We start from the raw sequence: 18464 nt of genomic DNA on the forward strand, positions 1-18464 counted from the left end.
TAAGAGTTGGATTATCTTCACCTTTTTAGACTTTTGAGTTCAGTCAACTGTCCTGTAATCATGTTTTACCTCAAGAATTCTCCTTAACATATGATTACACTTCTGCAAGGAACAAAAAACCTCTTGACTTTTGCCAAGAAGATTCTTCCCATGGATAAGACTTGGAATAGTCACTCATCTTCAATAGCAAGATAATCAATTCAGAAAGCAACGTATGTATGTGTGCATGTATATACGTATACACACATACATGCATGTCTACACAAAAAAAAAAGTTTCATGTATCAATGCATCCAAAGGTGTTGTCCACTGCTTGTATGAAAGGATTCAAGATTCACAGATTTTCATGTTTCAAATGTTAAAAAAGAGGAAAAAAAGTTTAATGTTCCAGCTTCTTTCATTTGATCTCTATAGTCAAAATTTCAGTCTTTGTTCCTTGTGGTTATACACCCAGCTCGCTTTTTGAAGTGGAGTGCTCTTTGTGCCTCTTTACTACTACCTTACTGGATTTCATCCACAAATTCTGTGAAGTGCAGCTATACCTCCCTGAGTTTGCTCAAGATGTACAGGTGTTACCTTACTTTCCAATTTGGTGCCTGAAAGATTTGGTAATGTCCTGCTTGAGTTGCAGTGAAGTACACACAAAGTTGGTGGCCAGGAGCATGCCAGTAGCACCAATGCTGCTTACAGTAAGGGGAGCAGACTGCCTGCTCTGACTTTTTCTAACAATTCCAAATCAGTCAACAACAAGAAGATAGCTATTTTTAAGCCACGGTGTTTTCACCTAGTCTCTGTTCTTCAGGTATGTTAAATAATGCAGCAAGTGACTTACTGTTGGGATAAGTGGTTCATCTGGAGCACAGTGATAATTCTGCAACAAAGCTTGTAGCTGCAGAGAATTCAGCTTAAAGCAAGTACTGTTAATGTTTGGAACATCTGCGTGTGAGTACTTGTCCATCGTAAGCAATGTGGTTGCCTGAGGGGAAAAAAGTCATAAGAGACAAATCCAAATGAGAATGAAACCTTAAGTCTTGTTTCAGTTTTCATTAGTAAAGAGATTGAAAACAAAGCAAGCAGCCAGATTTACTACAAAAGTAACTTAAACATCCCCCAAACAACCACCAAATACATCTCCTGCACCTGTAAGACAAATGAACACTAAACCTATCACAGAAGAGGCATATTGATTTTTCCAGGTACTCTTCTTGTCTTTTTCAGTGTTTATTTATCTTAGTGTTATAAACAGAAATAGAACAGCATGTTGGCTAAAATCACTAAGTATCAATTTTAGTTATAGTTTTAATGTTAATGAGGTTGAACATACATTTTGTATCTTTACGTGCTACCCAAACAGTCCAGAATAAATTCATACAAACTATGATCATCTACATGCTATTCTCTAGGAACATACAATGCAGAAACATTCTTTTCAAATACAGAATTATGTGACAAGTGTTAATCAGAAATACACTCACCTGCACTATTCTGCTTAAGTGGCAATCAGCAGCCAGTTCTAAACCTTGTTTTTCTGCCCAGGCTTCAATGTGGCCCAACTGCTGACGAACAATAGCTCCCCAATAATGTGAACACAGCCCTGAATCTGGGGCTGTAACTAGTCTGTTAAAAAGCCACATGTTGATAAAATGAAACAACTGGGAGAAGAGCTGTATAGTCAGTGCAGCATTCACTCTACATCGCCGCAACAGGGACATAGCTCCAGTCAATGTATGCAGCACATCATCTGTAGAGATAAAACAAAGCAAGTCAATTCACATACCACGATATACATACAACTGGTTTAGGCCATACATACTTAGATACATGGACAATCAACCCTAGTTACTGAATGTTAAGAAGAACCTACAACCTACATGAGTTTAAGTTACACACACCTTCAGAAATAAATGTATTGCTTCATATCTCTTTAATGGTTTTCAAGATTAAGCAACATTAAACTGACAGCTGAAATACATATTTAACTCCTGAAATGAAAGCAAGTAAAGGCAAGTGACTGACAGGCTAGGTACAAGGACATACTCTGCTGGACCTATGGCTCCAACTAGGAAGAGGCTGGAGAAATGAAAGTTGAATGCAGCTTCAGCTGCAGTGCCTAGAAGATGTAGGAATTCAAAATCCTGACAGAAAAAAGACAAATAATAGAATTACAGTCCCAGACTTCAGGAGGGCATAATTTGATTCATCTATTCAGATTGGCATGTTCAAGATAGCTGGCTGATCATTTAGAACCAAAGCACAGGAACAGTCAATTCTAATGGGCAGAAAATCTAGCAAGCATGGCAGAAAACAAGGAACTCCCAACGGAGCTCAAACACAACAAGGAAATACAAAGGTGGAAGTGGGGATGGGTTACCTGATAGGAATACAAAGACAATGCAAGCATGGCATTTAGAAAGACAAATACCCGTGAGAATTGAAACTAGCAGCAAAGATGCAAAGTGTAACAAGAATGGCTTCTCTTAAGTTCACAGCAGCTTACTGAAAGCTAAGGAAAATGTGGACCCATTGCTCAGTGGAGCTAAGTACCTAGTAATAAAGACAAAAAAAAAAAAAAAAAAAAAAAAAAAAAAAGAGGCTGAAGTGCTTAATTTCTTTCTTAAGAAAAAAAAGTTTAGTTTTCACTAGTAAGGTCCTCGTGCATAGTAGCAGAGGCAGTGGGCACAGCAATAGAGGAAGATCAAATAAGGAACTACTTCATCTGACTGGACATAGTCTACAGGGTCAGACAGGATGCATATGAAGTTGCAGAGGGAACTGGCTGACATCATTGCAAAACTATCGTTGTTAAAGTACTATGGCAATGGAGGAGCATCCTGATGACTGGAAAGAGGCATTGCATCCATTTTCATGAAGGGCAAAAATAAGGACCAGGGATCTGCAAGGCCAGCCAGCTTAACTTTAGTCCCTGGGCAGGTTATGGGGTAAATCCTACTACAAGCCACTTTCAAAGCATACATACGACGTGTTTTGGAAGAGCTAGCATGGATTTACCAAGGGCAAATTATGCATGACCAACCTGACTGCCTTCAGTGGTAAGATGACTGCCTTAGTAGACAAGGGGACAGCAGTGGATGTTGTTCCTTGCCTTGCCCTTTAGCAAGGTTTTTGTCAGATTTTTCCACAGCATCCTAATAGTGAAATCGTTGAAACAAGACTGGATAAATAAATGATAACGCAGGTAGAGAAGTGGCCAGACCACTGAACTTGGTGGATTCGTGGTTATGTAGTCTAGTATTAATAGTTATTAGTAGCCAGCTATTAAGTGGATTCCTTCATAGATTGAGGCTGGGATTGATACTGTTTAATAACTTAATTAGTGACCTGGGTGACTGGATGGAGTGCATTCTCAGCAAGTTCACATAAGATACCAAGCTGACATACTGAAGGGTTAGGGTATTATTCAGAAGGACCTCAAGAGGCTGGAATAATGGTCTGACAGGAACTTCATCAAGTTTAAAGGCTTCTTGGAAAGTATTAACTGCAACAGCATAACCTGGGTGCCATCTGTATGGAAAGCAGTCTTCCAGAAAATGATGAAGAGAACCTGGTAAACATCAAGTTGAATACCCTGGCCTGAAAGGCAGACAGTTGCATACTAAAATGTTAAGTTAGCAGCAGTGCAGCCAGCAGAAAGGGAGGGAAGTGATCCTTCCTATCCATTCAGTATTTGTGAGACTGTACATGGAGCAAAGCATCCAGTTTTAGACTCCCCAGCACCAGGAAGATACTAATTTAATTGAGCAAACTCAGAAGTGAGCCACCAAGAAGATTAGGGGGCTGGAAAAAAAGGACATAAAAGAGGAAAGGAGAAGTGGATTTGGTTCAATCTGAGGAAAGAGCAGGCTAAGGGCAGAGCTTACTGTTGTCTTCACCTGTCTAGAAGGAGGGTTCAGAACCAGACACCTGTGAAAGGTGCACGGTGATAACAGAGTAACAAGCGACAAACAAAAATTGGAGCACTGGAATTTCCAACTAGATATATTAAAAATGTTTCCACTATGAGGATGGTCAAATGTTGGAACAGGTTACTCAGATGTTATGGAATCTCCATCACAGAATGGACATTGAACAACTCAGTTGGGCAATACTCTGAACAACCTGATCCAGCTGAACCTGCCTTGAGCATTAGGATAGTTTAGATGACATCCAGAAGTTCCCCACATCATTTTAAAAGCCAATACAGATCATTCATATGCTGTTACTGTCCTTTCTTGTTTGAATCAGTTTGTTATGAATGATAACTCTCCCACAGGTTAAGGCAACTTGTATTTGTCATATCATTGTTAAGAAGAATTATATTCATTTGTTATTAATTGCATGGTTTAGAATCCACAAAAAAAAACTTCAAGCAGTCTAACCTATTTTAGGCCTCTGAGGATTATTTTCCTCTGGATCATCAAGGAATGCTGGCATGTAGTTATTAAGCTCTGACTGCAGACAATGAACAAGGTACCTAGAAGGGAGGAATGGGGGTAGGGAGGGAAGAAGGGGAAAAAAAGAATATTAAACATTTAGATTTTTTTATATTTGTATTATTAATGCTTCTAAATAAGAGATCTGGAAAATTACAAAATCGGTGAAATCAGTCTTAAGTATGTGACTATAGTGATCCGAGTAATACTTTTTTAAAAGGATACAGAGAAACCAGTTCTCCTATGACTTTCCCAGAAATACTGGAAGAAAATTTAGATCATCAGGGAACAAACACAGCCACTAAAACACAATATTGCTACCACAAATATAAGAGAAGGTCATATGCTACACAAAGAATGCTGTCAGGCCAATCTTTAGTCTGTAAGATTAAAAAAGTAATTTTCCCCTGAACAGAAATGCACTTTTTCCATTTTAAAATCTACCAAGAAGAGTTCTAAACATAATTTTCCTGTTCTGAGCCAATGCACAAGATCCTGAAATGGTCCCAGTCTTCTGTGACAAGAAATCTTTCACTCTTGCATTTCTCTTTTAACCAGTGAAATTAAAATTTTTAGTATTTGTTTGCTTCTAATAATTAAACATTTTCTTTAATACTGCTTTATAGCGAAAAAATATTATGCATAAACGATTTGCTGAGAATTGAAACTAAAAGGAAATCAAAATTTTAATTACATAGTCATAAGGAAAATAGTTCACGGCTTTCTACTATTCCCCTTTCTGTTTCTGGTAACATTTTCATCTAGAGAACAAAAGGGATGGCCATTTCAACCAATTCTGGTATATGCCAGTTATTGCCATCAAATAACATCTTCACAGCAGACTTCCTTCTTTTAATGCTTCTATTATGCTTCCTTATTTGTCTTCTAAAAATATGTTTCACAGCTCTTTTATCCAAAAGTTTAATACATCCATTTTACAATGCACTTAGGGGAGAATTCACTCACAGCCGAAATTCATAAATACCATTTCTCATCCAGCCTGCTCATGTACAGGGTAAAATACAATGCCATTCCTTTCCAGCCATGGAAGCATTCTGTTTTCAATGACTGTCTAGCTAACTGAAGTAGAAAGATATCAATTAAGAGTGATCTGTGGTGAAGAGGCATAGGTTCATTAAGTTATTAGTCACTTAAAGATAATATAAAAATGGAAAGACCGTCGAAATAGTTACTGTATCTTATTCACCCATAATTCTCCTTTAAAAACAAATCTGTGCTAGTACATGCAAAGTAGTTTAGCATTTCTCTGATATTCTTTGAATGTTCTGAAAGGTATGGTAAATTATCACAAAGTACAAAGCTCTTTAATAATCAATCCCAAGCCATTAAGCCCATTCGAGTAAATGCTAGACAAAATGTCTGAAGTGCTGAGAAGTGTTCTTAATCTAGATGTTTCTAATAACAATAAACTATAAAAATTACACAAGCTACTAACTTATAAGAATCATGTTTTTTCAAGAAAACATGCACCTTGGATTACGTGCACACATTGACCACCACCCCCTGGACCTTCTCATCAGGGCTGCTCTCAACCTGTTCTCCGCCCAGCCTGTATTTGTGCTTTTATCTAAAAAAGTATCTATTGTGCTTATATCTAAAATAAACACCCTACAAATGGGGGAAGGGTGTGTACAAGCCATCCAAGGTACACTAAGCCTTCTCTAAACATTAGTTTCAAAGGCAAATTTGCTGAAAAACACTTGTTCAATACTAGATTAAAAAATAAAACTAAAAGTGAACAAAAATCAAGCATTTCTTGCTGATTATCACTGCTCACTCAGTGCTGTTATCTTTGTTTGAGGATATCTTTATTTGAGCAACCTTTCATCAGAGGATTTCCCTTCCCACTGGGTACCTCATTTAATTTTTCTTTTAATCAGTACTGTAATTATTTGAGCTGACTAACATGGGTTGATTTTACCCCAAGCCTAAACTTGTCTTTACACTATGTTTTTAAGAAAAACACTGTGCAAATTGTTATTTATGAAAGGAGTAGATTACTAATTTAATTAGAAGCCCCGAAGAGCACAAGGTTCATTACATTACAAGCCCATAAATATTTAAGTCCATGTACATAAACACTATACTTAAACACTAGCAGAAAACCTTACCCCATACCTCTAAAAAAAAAAAAAAAAAACAACTTAAATTATGAGATAGTGAACTAATTTAAACAACATTTTGTTAACTAACACAAGAATAACTACAAAATATTTAGCAGTTCTCTAAATGCCCTGAGATTAAAGCTATGTGTTTTTACAAATGTTAACCAAAAAAAAATCAAGTATCAAACTACAGAAGAAATCCTCAAACTTCAAACTACAGAAACTAGTTGAATAATGTTGAGAGGCCAGTCACTGTTTTTAGTACTATCTATGGTTCAAAGCCTACCAAACTTTCCATACCAAAATGGGAAATCCAGACAGATTGTTATTCCTTTAATGACGAAACACATGAAAGTGATGCAGATGAAACTCCTGGCATAGCCCAGTCATCTCTATTCAGAAAACAAACTGTAAAATGTAGTCTGGTCTCTCTTATAAGCCCTCCTCTCAGACATTTAACAAGACATAAAAGACATTATTGCTATAACTAAAATTTGGGGAAAAGAGAAGATATTACAAAAACCACAGAAATAAACTGTCACATGAACATATAGAAAGGTAAGTGAAAGAAGTTCATTAGCCTTACTTGAATGCCATTTGAACCAAGTGTGCCAAAACATCTTGTGCATCCACAGTAATTCGGCTAAGGTCTCGGTCTTGCTTTATGAAATTCAGTAACTCAGATGCATTTGCCATCCAAAAGGCAAGTGCCCCGGCAATATTCTTCTGTTTCTGTAAGTAGAAAGAAGCAAGAAATAATACAGAGAAATAGCCCTCTGATGAAACACTGCAGCTTAAAAAGGCTTCAAAAGATAGACCAGTACGTTTTCCCATTTCACCAAACATACCCCAGATACCAGATATTTGCAAAATGTTTATATACAACATTGCAAATTGTTGTAACTGCTAAGTTCAATTTTAACGTTCTCTGAACATACAAAATTCTATTAAATTGCCAATGGCAGCATCAATAAAGCCATGGCATTAAGTATCTAGTTACAAAGTGCTGAGAGCTTAACTAAATGCAGTATCTGGTAATCTGTACGCTTTTAAGCGCATATTCCCTGTTGCCCCCTGCCACCCTGATACTGCACTCGCTGGCTTTGATACCAGGTGGTACAGTATCAAGTACTGATCTATCTCACCATCTCCCGACCACAAATGCCAGGCCAGGCAACCTCAGATGAAATCCAAAGAATAGGAACCACAAACAACAAAAAAGGAAAATAAAGGGAAGAAAAGAACTTTGGTCATTTCATATCCACATTGAAGTGCGTTAAGCAGAAATTATGGAATGCCATAAAAGTTGCAAAGTCAAAAAAGGATTTTAGTACTGCATGTTCCAGTTGCTGAATGAGTGTTATGAACTGTTCAAGTCCAGCTGTTTGAGTATTGTATTTTGATATGGAAGCAGCATGAGAAACTGAGCTAAGCCAACATAGCTAGGATCAGTTCCCAGCAGTATTTCCTACCTGATCAACCTGGTCTACCTCCTGGAGAAAAACGGACGAAGGAAATCAAACAGAATAGAAGAAAAACTTGTGAACAATCATGATAGCTTCAGAAATCAAACACTAAATATGAAGGTACAACACTTATGTTCACAGTTATACACAAATGCATTAACCAGTAGCTGTGATGCAACTGAGCTCCTTTTAAAAAAAAGGAATTATTTTGATAGGACTAGTAGCACAACAGCTAAGAGCTGAAGTGCCCACACATCGTGATTAATTTAGGGAATGCCCTATGCTAGTTGACATCCCGGAGCAGTTGGTTATTCTACACTCAGTGCACCACAGAGACCTCGCAGCACATTGCACAGGCAGCAAGGTAACTAGCCCTGTGAGTAACACATCCAGGGAGCTACTTGCCCACACTGCTGCAATGAAGACAATGTACACACAAAGGGGGACAGAAACCCCCCACTAGAAAAACAAAACAAAACAAACAAAAACAGAAAGAAAATGCAAACCAAAAAACACACAAAAAACAAAAGCACGAAACACGTTTAACGTAAAACACCTATACACAGATTTAATATATGGCTTTTCAATTAAAGAACAAAAAGACCATTTTATAAGAACAAAACAGTCAAATGAAATATCACACTAAGAGCTTAAATACTTGTATATATAAGCTATGTTCACTTGAGTGAACAAAACAAAGAAAGAAAGAAACAAACAAAAACACACATACCCCCAACCGGGTATGCCTGTCTGATTATTTAAAACTAAGCTCTTCATTCTTTTGTACTTCCAACATCACTCTCCTCACTCCTGCATCACAGTAAGCTTAGATGTAAAAATCTGAGATGTCATTTTCTGTCACTATCATAAGGTTAGTTGGAGTTAAAATAAATTAATAAATAAATAAATAAAAAGCTAAAAAAAGCTGCTGCTTTTCTGTTTCTTCTCCCTTTTCAACCAAGAAAGCAAGAGACTCTAAAATGGAGTGAAGATGGGCTGGTACAGGTCGGGAGGAACTGCTCTGAATGTTGCTCTTTCTGAGATGTTAAAATTTGGAGAGGATCAGAAATGTCATAGAATTATTTGGAAATCAGAATACACAAAATTTACTTCCTTGTATGAACTTCCTATTCCAATATTTCTATTGAAAATACTGAGCCTTTTCAGAGCTCTCTCCAATTTTATCCCTATCCCATATGATGTCTTCTATACTATTTACATATACAAAGCCACAAAATTTAGCTTGTTACCAAAAATCTTCCTGACTAACTTCAGAAAGCTAGCAAATCTCCTTATTGTCTAAGACATTTTTTATCTTAATTTTTCTTATTTCCAGTGGAGTGAAAAGTTTTGTGCATCTTCCTTTTACTTTTGTGCTGTTTTGGGAATCTCTCTCTCCTTGCCTCATGTCTGTCTTCTCCATCTTTCACACCCTCAGATCCCTTTCAGCCCAGGTAGGCTTTACAGCCAAGACATACAAAAAAAGCTATCTCACACAAAGTTATTACACAGTAATGTAACTGTGACAGCCATCAACGCAAACACTTATTCAACAGCCTAGATGAAGTAATTTGACAGAGCTCAGCTACCATTGTTTATATCCCACCAAGACAGGTCCAAATTAATGACTTCTTCCTAATTAAGCTTTAGAATCATAGAATAAAACCATCTAGGTTGGAAAAAAACTTAGACTACCAAGCTCAAGCATCTGAATCAATGTAGCCAACTTCAGGTTTTATTTTGTTGTCTCTAGTCTATTAGCCTGCATATTCACTGATGTTTTACTCATCCATCACATTTGTGATTTCTATTTTCCCCCTGTTCCTCCAGCTTCTTCAGCTTGGGATTTGGAAGAAGCTCATTCCAATTTTTATTCAGTTTTCAAACTAGAGCTCCCTGCAGTTTATTTCTTGCCACTGGATAACGTCTTTCATTAATCATAAATTCAACTACCACTTCCCTGTTGATGCTTTCCCCAAACTTCAGATTGGAGATCAGATTGCATCCACAGAGACGCAAGGCTGGAGAAGTGGCCTTTCACCATGTCCCAACTCCAGACAGACACCTAACTTTGACAGTTTCATGATACTATCAGTAGGATTATATAAAATACATTCACTTGCAACAACTGCAAGGCTGGACTTGATTTAGGAAGTCTTTCTCAGTGCTGTAAATTAATGTTTTCACAGTTATTCTATTTTTGAGCTTTGATTTGTTTTCTTTTGTGAAAATTGATGCTTGAGCTTGTCTCTCTAGTATCTTCTAGTGGCTATATGGTTATCCATTTTAATTCAATACAAAGAGAATGTAGAGCTTTGTATCTTTGCTTTCCCACTGTCCCAACTCCTCTCACCCCAAAACTTTGTGTCATTGCTACTAGTTTACACCAGTTACATAAACTGAGTAACTTTATTTGATGCAGCCCTGTAACTTACACATTATATTTGAAGCCTTCATTGTTTCCCTTTCATTCTCCCAACTAAATTGCTTATGTTCAATTTCTTTGCATTTTCTGCTCCCCACTACTGCCCACAATCTCCCCTCCAACTTGAACAAATTCACTCTTCCACAAGCAGATAATTTGTACCGAAGTGGATGTTTAACTTTTGACACCATCTCAACTTTAATGAAATATCCATTTACAATGGCATCAACACTCAAAGTAGTGTGCTAGTTCTTCACTTCATATTCTAACCATGTTTAACCTCTCATCAACGCCAGCACATACATCAAAGTCATCTTTTTTCTTACTGTGAAGTGTCTTCAACATCGGCATTTTCTCCCGTTCTTTCTTGTGAAAGGTGAGAGCCTGTTGCTACTGTTTGCAGAACTACCTAATTACAACATCTTCCCTCCTGAAAACTCCACTAAACCTTTCCAAAACCTGAACAGTTTGTGATTGCTGTGACATTCATGCCACTCTTTTGGTGTTACTTTCCTCTTTTCCCTTAGTCAACCTGTTTTCCAACACTTGCACAGTGAATTCTCTACAGTAGGATTGATATATTTGTTACGCTTGCACAGTGACTAGCACAGTAGGGTCCATGCCCTGTATGGGCTGCTATGACAGCATTTTTTGCCACAAATGAACGTGTTTTCTTAAATAAAAATGTATTTCAATTTTTCCTCCTTCAGACAAAGAAGATTAGAAAGGATATCTGAAATAACTTTGCATTCTTAAGAAATTGCTCCTACACTTTGTCAACATTTCAACAATGCAAGGCATTGTCTAGTTTTGTAGACAAACCAGTGGATTTAATCCTGTACAGGAAACAGAATTCCCTCTGAGGTTCTGTGGAACTCCTGCATATCTAATAGCAGTGACACCACACTGAATATAAGATACTGGAACATTTGAGATCATACATTTCTCTTTCTAGGGCAGTTGTGTTACTTTGGTTCAAGAAGTCCCATTTTGTTGATGTTTTTGTGATTACAGAAATTGTAAAAGTAACAAGCATAAAAATTCAGAAATATTAATTCTTTTGAATGTATTAATTTCAAGCATCAAACAATGCAAACATCCACTATTAGTAATAAGTACATCCAACTTGTTTCATAAGAGTTTACAACAAGAAATGCTTGCAAAGTTTTTATCTTCTAGAAAACAGAAGAGTAACTTCTTATCATAGAACATATCTTCAGAGCAACAGTCCCTCCCTAACCTCCCACATTGCACAGGAGAGCATTTCTTCCAGCTCACATTAGTCATTGACACACAACAAATCTTCACACGGGAAATCAGTGCAGTCTGACTCTTACTAATAGTAGGTTAAACCCTAAGAAAAAGACTAAGGTGGTTACCAAATTATCTATAAAATGTTTAATTCCAAAATTTGTTTTTGCAAAGAAACTCACCTGTATAACTCCTTCCATCATGTTCACCATCTTGTTGACTATTGCAATGACTTTGTGAGTACGCTCAGTAGGAGTGATGTCAGGTCTGTACTGGCTTGACAATACATACCGACATGTCATGTACAAAACATACGTAGGTGACAGCTTAAAATGAACTGTTGAGCTATTTGTGTAATTTATAATGGCAGATAAAAAGGCATCTTCAGCTATGAAGAAAGAAGAAAATAAAAACATGCCATAAAGCCAAAGACTGGAACAATATTAAATAAAACAATTTCAAAACTGGGGGTGGAAGGTTGAGGAGGAGAGTGGGGAGAGGGAAGCAACATACAGGAATTCTAAGTTAAGTGTCTTATGTGCTACAGTTACTTAGGCACAGTAACATAAAGCGAGAAAGAGTGTTCACTGGGAAACATTTCTATAGTATTTTCTGTCTCTGTTGAAAATTTGCATCTTCAAAAAAACAAGAAAACGCAAATTTTCTCTCATCTACTTCAACAAAATTCCCTTATTATATGATATTGTAAACTAGTAAAAAAAAAAAAAAATCTGTCCTTACTTGCTTACAGATCTACTTAGTTTCAAATATCTGAAATCTGGACAATCTCTGATATGGTGTTTTTCTACCAGATCTGAGACCTTACACAGGGTGGCTAGGATAATGAAAATCGAAGTACTAAACAAAAATTTAATCTTCACTAGGTTTTATATATATCTTGGTCTAGAGCCATGTTAATATAGTATTTATGACATGGGGAACTCTATATAAGGGAATGAATTCAATCTACTCTTTGGGAGGTGGGATTAATATTTTTTTCCACAGTGAGGTTTGAATATCTGAAGATGAAGAGTTGAAATACAACTATAGTAAGATATGAGACTACGAGACTACTTCAGTACCACTTCATCCTCCCCACCAAAATCAACTATATTAATGGATAAGCTATCATCTGTTCAATCATTTTTTTTCTCCAGTGTTCACTTAAATTACCTGTAAGTTCTCAAACTGTCTGAAATATTACGCTACAGAAAAACATGTCAACAGGTAAGTGTTTATAACTTGATAATTTACTCACAGCTTTCCCTGAATTCAATACTGGCAGGTAGGATCAGTTCTGGTCCATGGGTATCCTGAGATCTACAGAAAGGCGACAAAGATTGAAGCAAACAATCCACATGGGTAACATTAAATCCACTGTAAAACAACAAATTTCACCAAATACATTGGTTCCAATTGCTGTCACAACAGCTTTCCCCAAAACAATTCTTTTCTTTTACCTGTTCTCTAGAATCACTCAAGCTACTTTTGCCCACAACACAATAGATCACAATACAGACTTGAACGGGGAAGCCTGCATTATTAATGAACACCCTCCTTTGTGCTGCATGGCAGACTGATAGGATCGGCTTGCCATCTGCCATCAACAGAATTCAAATAGCAAATTATTCATGGACACATGAAAGAGTTAATCAAACTCCACCTGAAGCATCAGCTCTGCTACCAAAAGTGAAAAAAAAAAAAAAAAAAAAAAAAAAAGAAGAAAAATCTAACCCCTATCCTAACATGGTTGTTGAAATATGACATTAAGAAACACAAGTCATTCCAAGAGCCCCAGAACTATTTCTTAACTGACCACAGAGTTCTGTTCTACCAACACCTATCAGAGAACTCACAGAGGAGAAAAAAAACGAACACGAAATTGATTTTTCTGGTATCTTCAAAAGGTTAAGCACATGCTTCATTTCTCCCTTAAGCAAAATAATTAATTGGGCTCTTCTCTGTAATTAGGCACCGATTTTCAGGAAACGTAGAAGCTTAACATCTTTTCCATGTGGTAGCCATTTTTAACCACATTTAACTCAATAGGCAGCTTTCTTCTTACCCCAACAACTTTGAGAAATAAAAGGATGTAGAGTGATTATGCAAGCCTCACAGTCCTAACAAAGCAGTCTAAACAAGCAAAAATTTTAGTTATTCTACAAAGCAATGACAGGACACTCCAAAATTAAATCAGAGCATTTAGTTAAGTCATTTAAGTCATAACTTATTATAAAGAAGAAAAGCTCAATGAAACTAAGCTCTGGGGAGCTGAAAGTTAAGGAACAGGTGTCCAGGCACAGCAGGGCAATGTATACTCAAATGGTTAAGTCTTATCTGAAATCTCATTTTTTGTTTGTTTTTTAAGTCTTTATTAGTATTTAATTTTTTCATCACAACTTCGAAAAAGTAGCATTCTGCTTGCCATCGTTCAGTATACTGCGATAACACTGAATGTCGTCATATACAGCTCTTTTTGATAAGGAGATATGACGTATTTAAGCTTAAAAATGAGTACTTAATTTTTGCTTTTCCAACTCCTCTTACTTGCTTTTTCAATCTCCTCTTCATTTGCCATGTAAATGCAATGCCATTCAAATCTAATTTGGGGTTTTAGGCACGCACTTATTTTCATCTTCTCTTCCAAAAGTGAACAGGGTGAATTAGAGATAGGGGAGGGTCGGGTTGGGCGTTAAGGAAAGGTTCTGCACCCAGAGGGTGGTTGGGCACTGGGACAGGTTCCCTGGGGCAGCGATCACAGCACTGAGCCTGCTGGAGTTCAAGAAGCATTTGGACAATGCTCTCAAACACATGGTCTGATTTTTGTGTGGTCCTTTGGGGACTCAGGAGTTGGACTCAATGATCCTTGTGTCCCTTCCAACTTGGGATATTCTATGATTCTATGATTTCCACAGTGACAGCAGACTCCTTATTAAGAGCACTTTGCTGGAGTTTAGATTGTAGCATTTCCTCCTTTTTTTTTTTCCCCCTATAAATTTAAACTGAACTAATTTCTCACTATCTCCAAAGCACTGAAAGTGCATTGTCTTCACTGAGAATTTAATCACTTCCATAAAGGAGTAATTACTATTAAAATAGCACTATAGTGATAAATCTAGAGATATCTTTCATTCGTCATTATAGGAATAAGACACAAATGTTTCAACAAAATGGCTGCTAAAGCACATATTTCACACACTGATTTTATTTTCTTTAGAATGAAGAGATGGAAATGCCTTTCAGCAAAAAGGAAGGGGATTATCAGTTTTCCCTCCAACGGGAGAGGGAGCAGCACAAGGTAAGAGAACTGGTATGTATTACTGTAGGATTGCTTACAGACAATTTTGGAAGTTGACTTTTGCACTGTCATTTACTTTTAGCTACATTAGTAAGAGAGTTTCCTTCAACTAATGTACCATTTTCTGCATTCCCTAAGCACAGACAAAACACTGGAAATTTTGCAAAGAGGAAACTTAAGTTAAAATAACTTTGTGCTTCTGTTACAGGAGTAGCTAGCCAACCTGCTTTGTTACCAGACACTTTTCAGGTATATTTTGTCTTTGTGCTACTGCTTTTGTAGAAACACTATCTCTAAGGTAATGAATTTCACAGAGCTAAAACAGTTTCAAAGTCTAGTTAGGGTATATCTAGCAAGGGCACGCAGTATTAGGGGTTGCCTCCTCTAGTAAGTATGGTGTCAAGTAATACTACACTTTAAAATTGCATTAAAAAAAACAGCAACACATTTCCCTGATATTTCTGTATTCTCCTAAATTAACTATATAAGACAAGCTGTGTAGTGGAATAAAATTTTCTGTCTTCGGGTGGTTGTTTTAGCCAGCATACGCTGTAAAATTTTGTAAGGCATGTTAAAAATCAGGAAACAGAAGTGTCTGCATTCTATTTACACCACTTTCACACCACTATTCTCATTTCAATCAAACACATTTTTAAGAACTCCTGAAGGGTATCTGAGGCAAAAAAAAATTATCCTTTTTTTTTTTTTTGGATGATATGCTTACTCATGCTAATTGAAGTCAGTTTTCTAACATGAATGTCATACTATAAACCATAACTCAATACTCATTATCTATCTGTATTTTTTTCCTCCTGGAGACTAGAGATGAATAAATAAGGCGATCAAGTTCTAATTTTTTGCTCTGCAAGGAATTCAGTGAGTGACTGGAAGTCTTCCTTCCCTTATTTACTTTCAAACAGCAGTGATGAACATACACAAAAAGAAGGGAAAGGACACTCACTACCAGGGTGGACTACTTGTTCAGTAACAAGAACCTGGATGAACTGCACAGTGGAAAGGCATCCCCCCTCCTCACACTGAAGCAACACAGCAGTTACTGTACTCCATGATTCCTGTCCTCACGGTTTACAAAATGAGACCAGAATTTCCTAGAGAGAAACCTAACTAAAGATTCATACAATATACCCACAAAGGGGAAGAATTCAGTTTACCTCAGTAACTCATTGCCTGGCATTTCCTAATTTGACATAATTTGATGATCTCAACACAGTGAGCACATTTTAGAGAGAACATGTAACAGAAATGCTTTGTTTAGATAAAACAATTCTGTATCCCTATCAAAAGGCATACAGAAGTGATACTATATGAGCATATTATGCACACAGAAATACAATATCAGTGTTGGTACTGACAAGAAAGATCTCTGCAGTTGTAGCTAACACAAATCTAAAAGTAATTTGGAAGTCTGCATAAAATCATTTTCTACACACAGGTACCAGAAGAAAAAACAGATATAGTAGCAGTAAGACTAGTATGTGCATTCTCTTTGGAAGGAATTTTAGAATTTTAAAACAATAACAAAGCCAACACAGCTCTAAGATGGCTTTGTATATTTGCAATACACAGTTATACTGCAAGAAAATCCTCTTAAAGTACTCTTGCTGAAAGGTAGATATTTAATTTCAGTACACATCATACAAATGAACAGCTAAAATTCAAGAAATGGTAACAGTAGAAACCTCAAGAACTTCTGTCAGGTTATAAAAAGTTCACAGGGAAGTTGTGTCGATCTTTCATGAGAGAGAAAAGTTAGTTGAAACATTAATAATTCAACTTACTGCACTAGAGAGGTGTTAAGTCTTCTACAACCTTAATAGAAACCATTTTGAAAAAATACACTCAAGATGCCCGGGCTCTTTGACAAGAGTGCAGAGCATAACCAAGCTGTATTCCACCATCACTTCAGTGAAAGCATTTAAAAGATGCCCCTGCTACAGAGTACTTGATCATCAGAAATGCCATTCAGAACAAAGCACAATTTTCTGTTTTGTTTTACCACTCACATCTCTAAACTCTTTTCTGTCTAGGGAATAATAATAACCCATCTAGAGGTACTAGAAGCTTTACAACTTGAACCACTGTGCTTGCACTACATATACCTTACCTTTCATCCATTTATCATAGCAGTTGCAACTCAATTTAAAAGCAGATTAGTATAAGGCAAATCCATATACAGTCCCGTATTTTTTAATAAGATTTTAAAGAAATTATTTTGACAGAATGATGGAACCACTGAAGATCATCCAGTCTGCTCAAAGTAGTGGCAACTTGAGCAGGTGGCTCAGGACCTCGTCCAGTTAGGTTTTGAGTATCTTCAGGGATGGAGACTCCACAACCTCTCTGGCAAACCTGTTCCAGTGTTTAATCACCCTTACAGTACAAAAAAAAAAAAAAAAAAAGTTGTAGGTTTAAATGGGATTGCCCATTGCCTCTTGTCCTGTCAACAGGTACCACTGAGAAGAATCTGTCTCCACATTCTTTACTTCCTCCCATTAGGTATTCATACATGTATCAGTAAGATCTGCCCTGAACAGATCTCTTCTCTCTAGGCTATGAAATTCCAACGCCGAGTCCCCAGTCATTCTTTTCATGTTTAGGTCAGTTCTGATAAAAAGAATGAGACTCCAGAGAAAAACAGTAACACAGAAGCCTAAGTTTAAAGGGATCTCTAGGGATCAGCAGTTCCAATCTTCTGTTGTAAGCAGGGCTTTGTATTTGGTTATCCAGGATCCTGCCAAAATGAATCTTGAGAACTTCTAGTGAGGGCGATTCTACCACTTCTCTGGGCAACATACTCCAAAATTCTGTGTCACTGTGGAAATTTGTCTTCTGACTTACAGTCAGACAATTTTTTTTTTCCCTGAAGCAACTTCTGCTCATTGCCTGTCACCCAGCATCCTTGTGATGACAGCTACTCCATCTTCTCTGTAACTACCTTTTTGGTATTGGAAGACTGTGATTGGATTGATCCCAGGCCATCTTCTCTTTAGGCTGAAAAAGACAATCCCTGCTTTCTTCATACACAAAGTTCTTTAATCCTCTAACCATCTTGATGATAATGTCCTTACACAAGATTCTTACCAATTTTTCACTCTCTCTCTTGAACTGGGGAACCCAAACTGGACACTTCCAGGTGTGAACTAACAAGTCATGTAAATTGTAATAAATGCATCCCTTGATCTGCTGGCTGTATTGGTGCTGAGGTAGCCCAGGACACAGCTTGCCTTCATTTCTGCACGGACACGCTTTCTGATCCAAGTTTAGCTTCTTGTACATCAGGACTCCATCAGGTTCTTTTTAGCAGAGATACAATCCAAACAGCCAGACACCAGTCTGTATTGCTGCTTGGCATTTTTCTGTCTCCTGCCCAGAATTCACACTTATTTTTCTTAAGCATCATGACATGTTTGTTGCATAGGTCTTCTCTGAACAGTGGTGTTTTTCTCT

General features: G+C 37.1%; 1 protein-coding gene across 23 annotated transcripts in view; it reads right to left on the bottom strand.

The window, feature by feature from the left end:
• The window catches only part of AFDN (afadin, adherens junction formation factor), a 129562-nt gene that overhangs the window by 48433 nt on the left and 62665 nt on the right, over positions 1-18464 (bottom strand). For 17 of the 23 annotated variants that reach the window (XR_014317318.1, XM_082758299.1, XM_082758308.1 and 14 more), the window contains 7 exons: positions 12957-13018; positions 11881-12086; positions 8029-8049; positions 7143-7288; positions 4377-4471; positions 1476-1741; positions 833-976 (listed from right to left, as the gene is read on the bottom strand). Coding sequence is in view for 22 of the 23 variants with exons in the window: in XM_082758299.1 (XP_082614425.1) it covers positions 833-976; positions 1476-1741; positions 4377-4471; positions 7143-7288; positions 8029-8049; positions 11881-12086; positions 12957-13018 (940 nt within the window). In the remaining variant the exon portion in view is untranslated. The remainder of the gene's footprint in view (positions 1-832; positions 977-1475; positions 1742-4376; positions 4472-7142; positions 7289-8028; positions 8050-11880; positions 12087-12956; positions 13019-18464) is intronic. The other 6 variants (XM_082758305.1, XM_082758290.1, XM_082758296.1 and 3 more) reach the window with 1 other exon arrangement.

This window comes from Aythya marila (assembly GCF_965140915.1).
Source record: "Aythya marila genome assembly, chromosome: 3".
Taxonomy (NCBI): Eukaryota; Metazoa; Chordata; class Aves; order Anseriformes; family Anatidae; genus Aythya; species Aythya marila.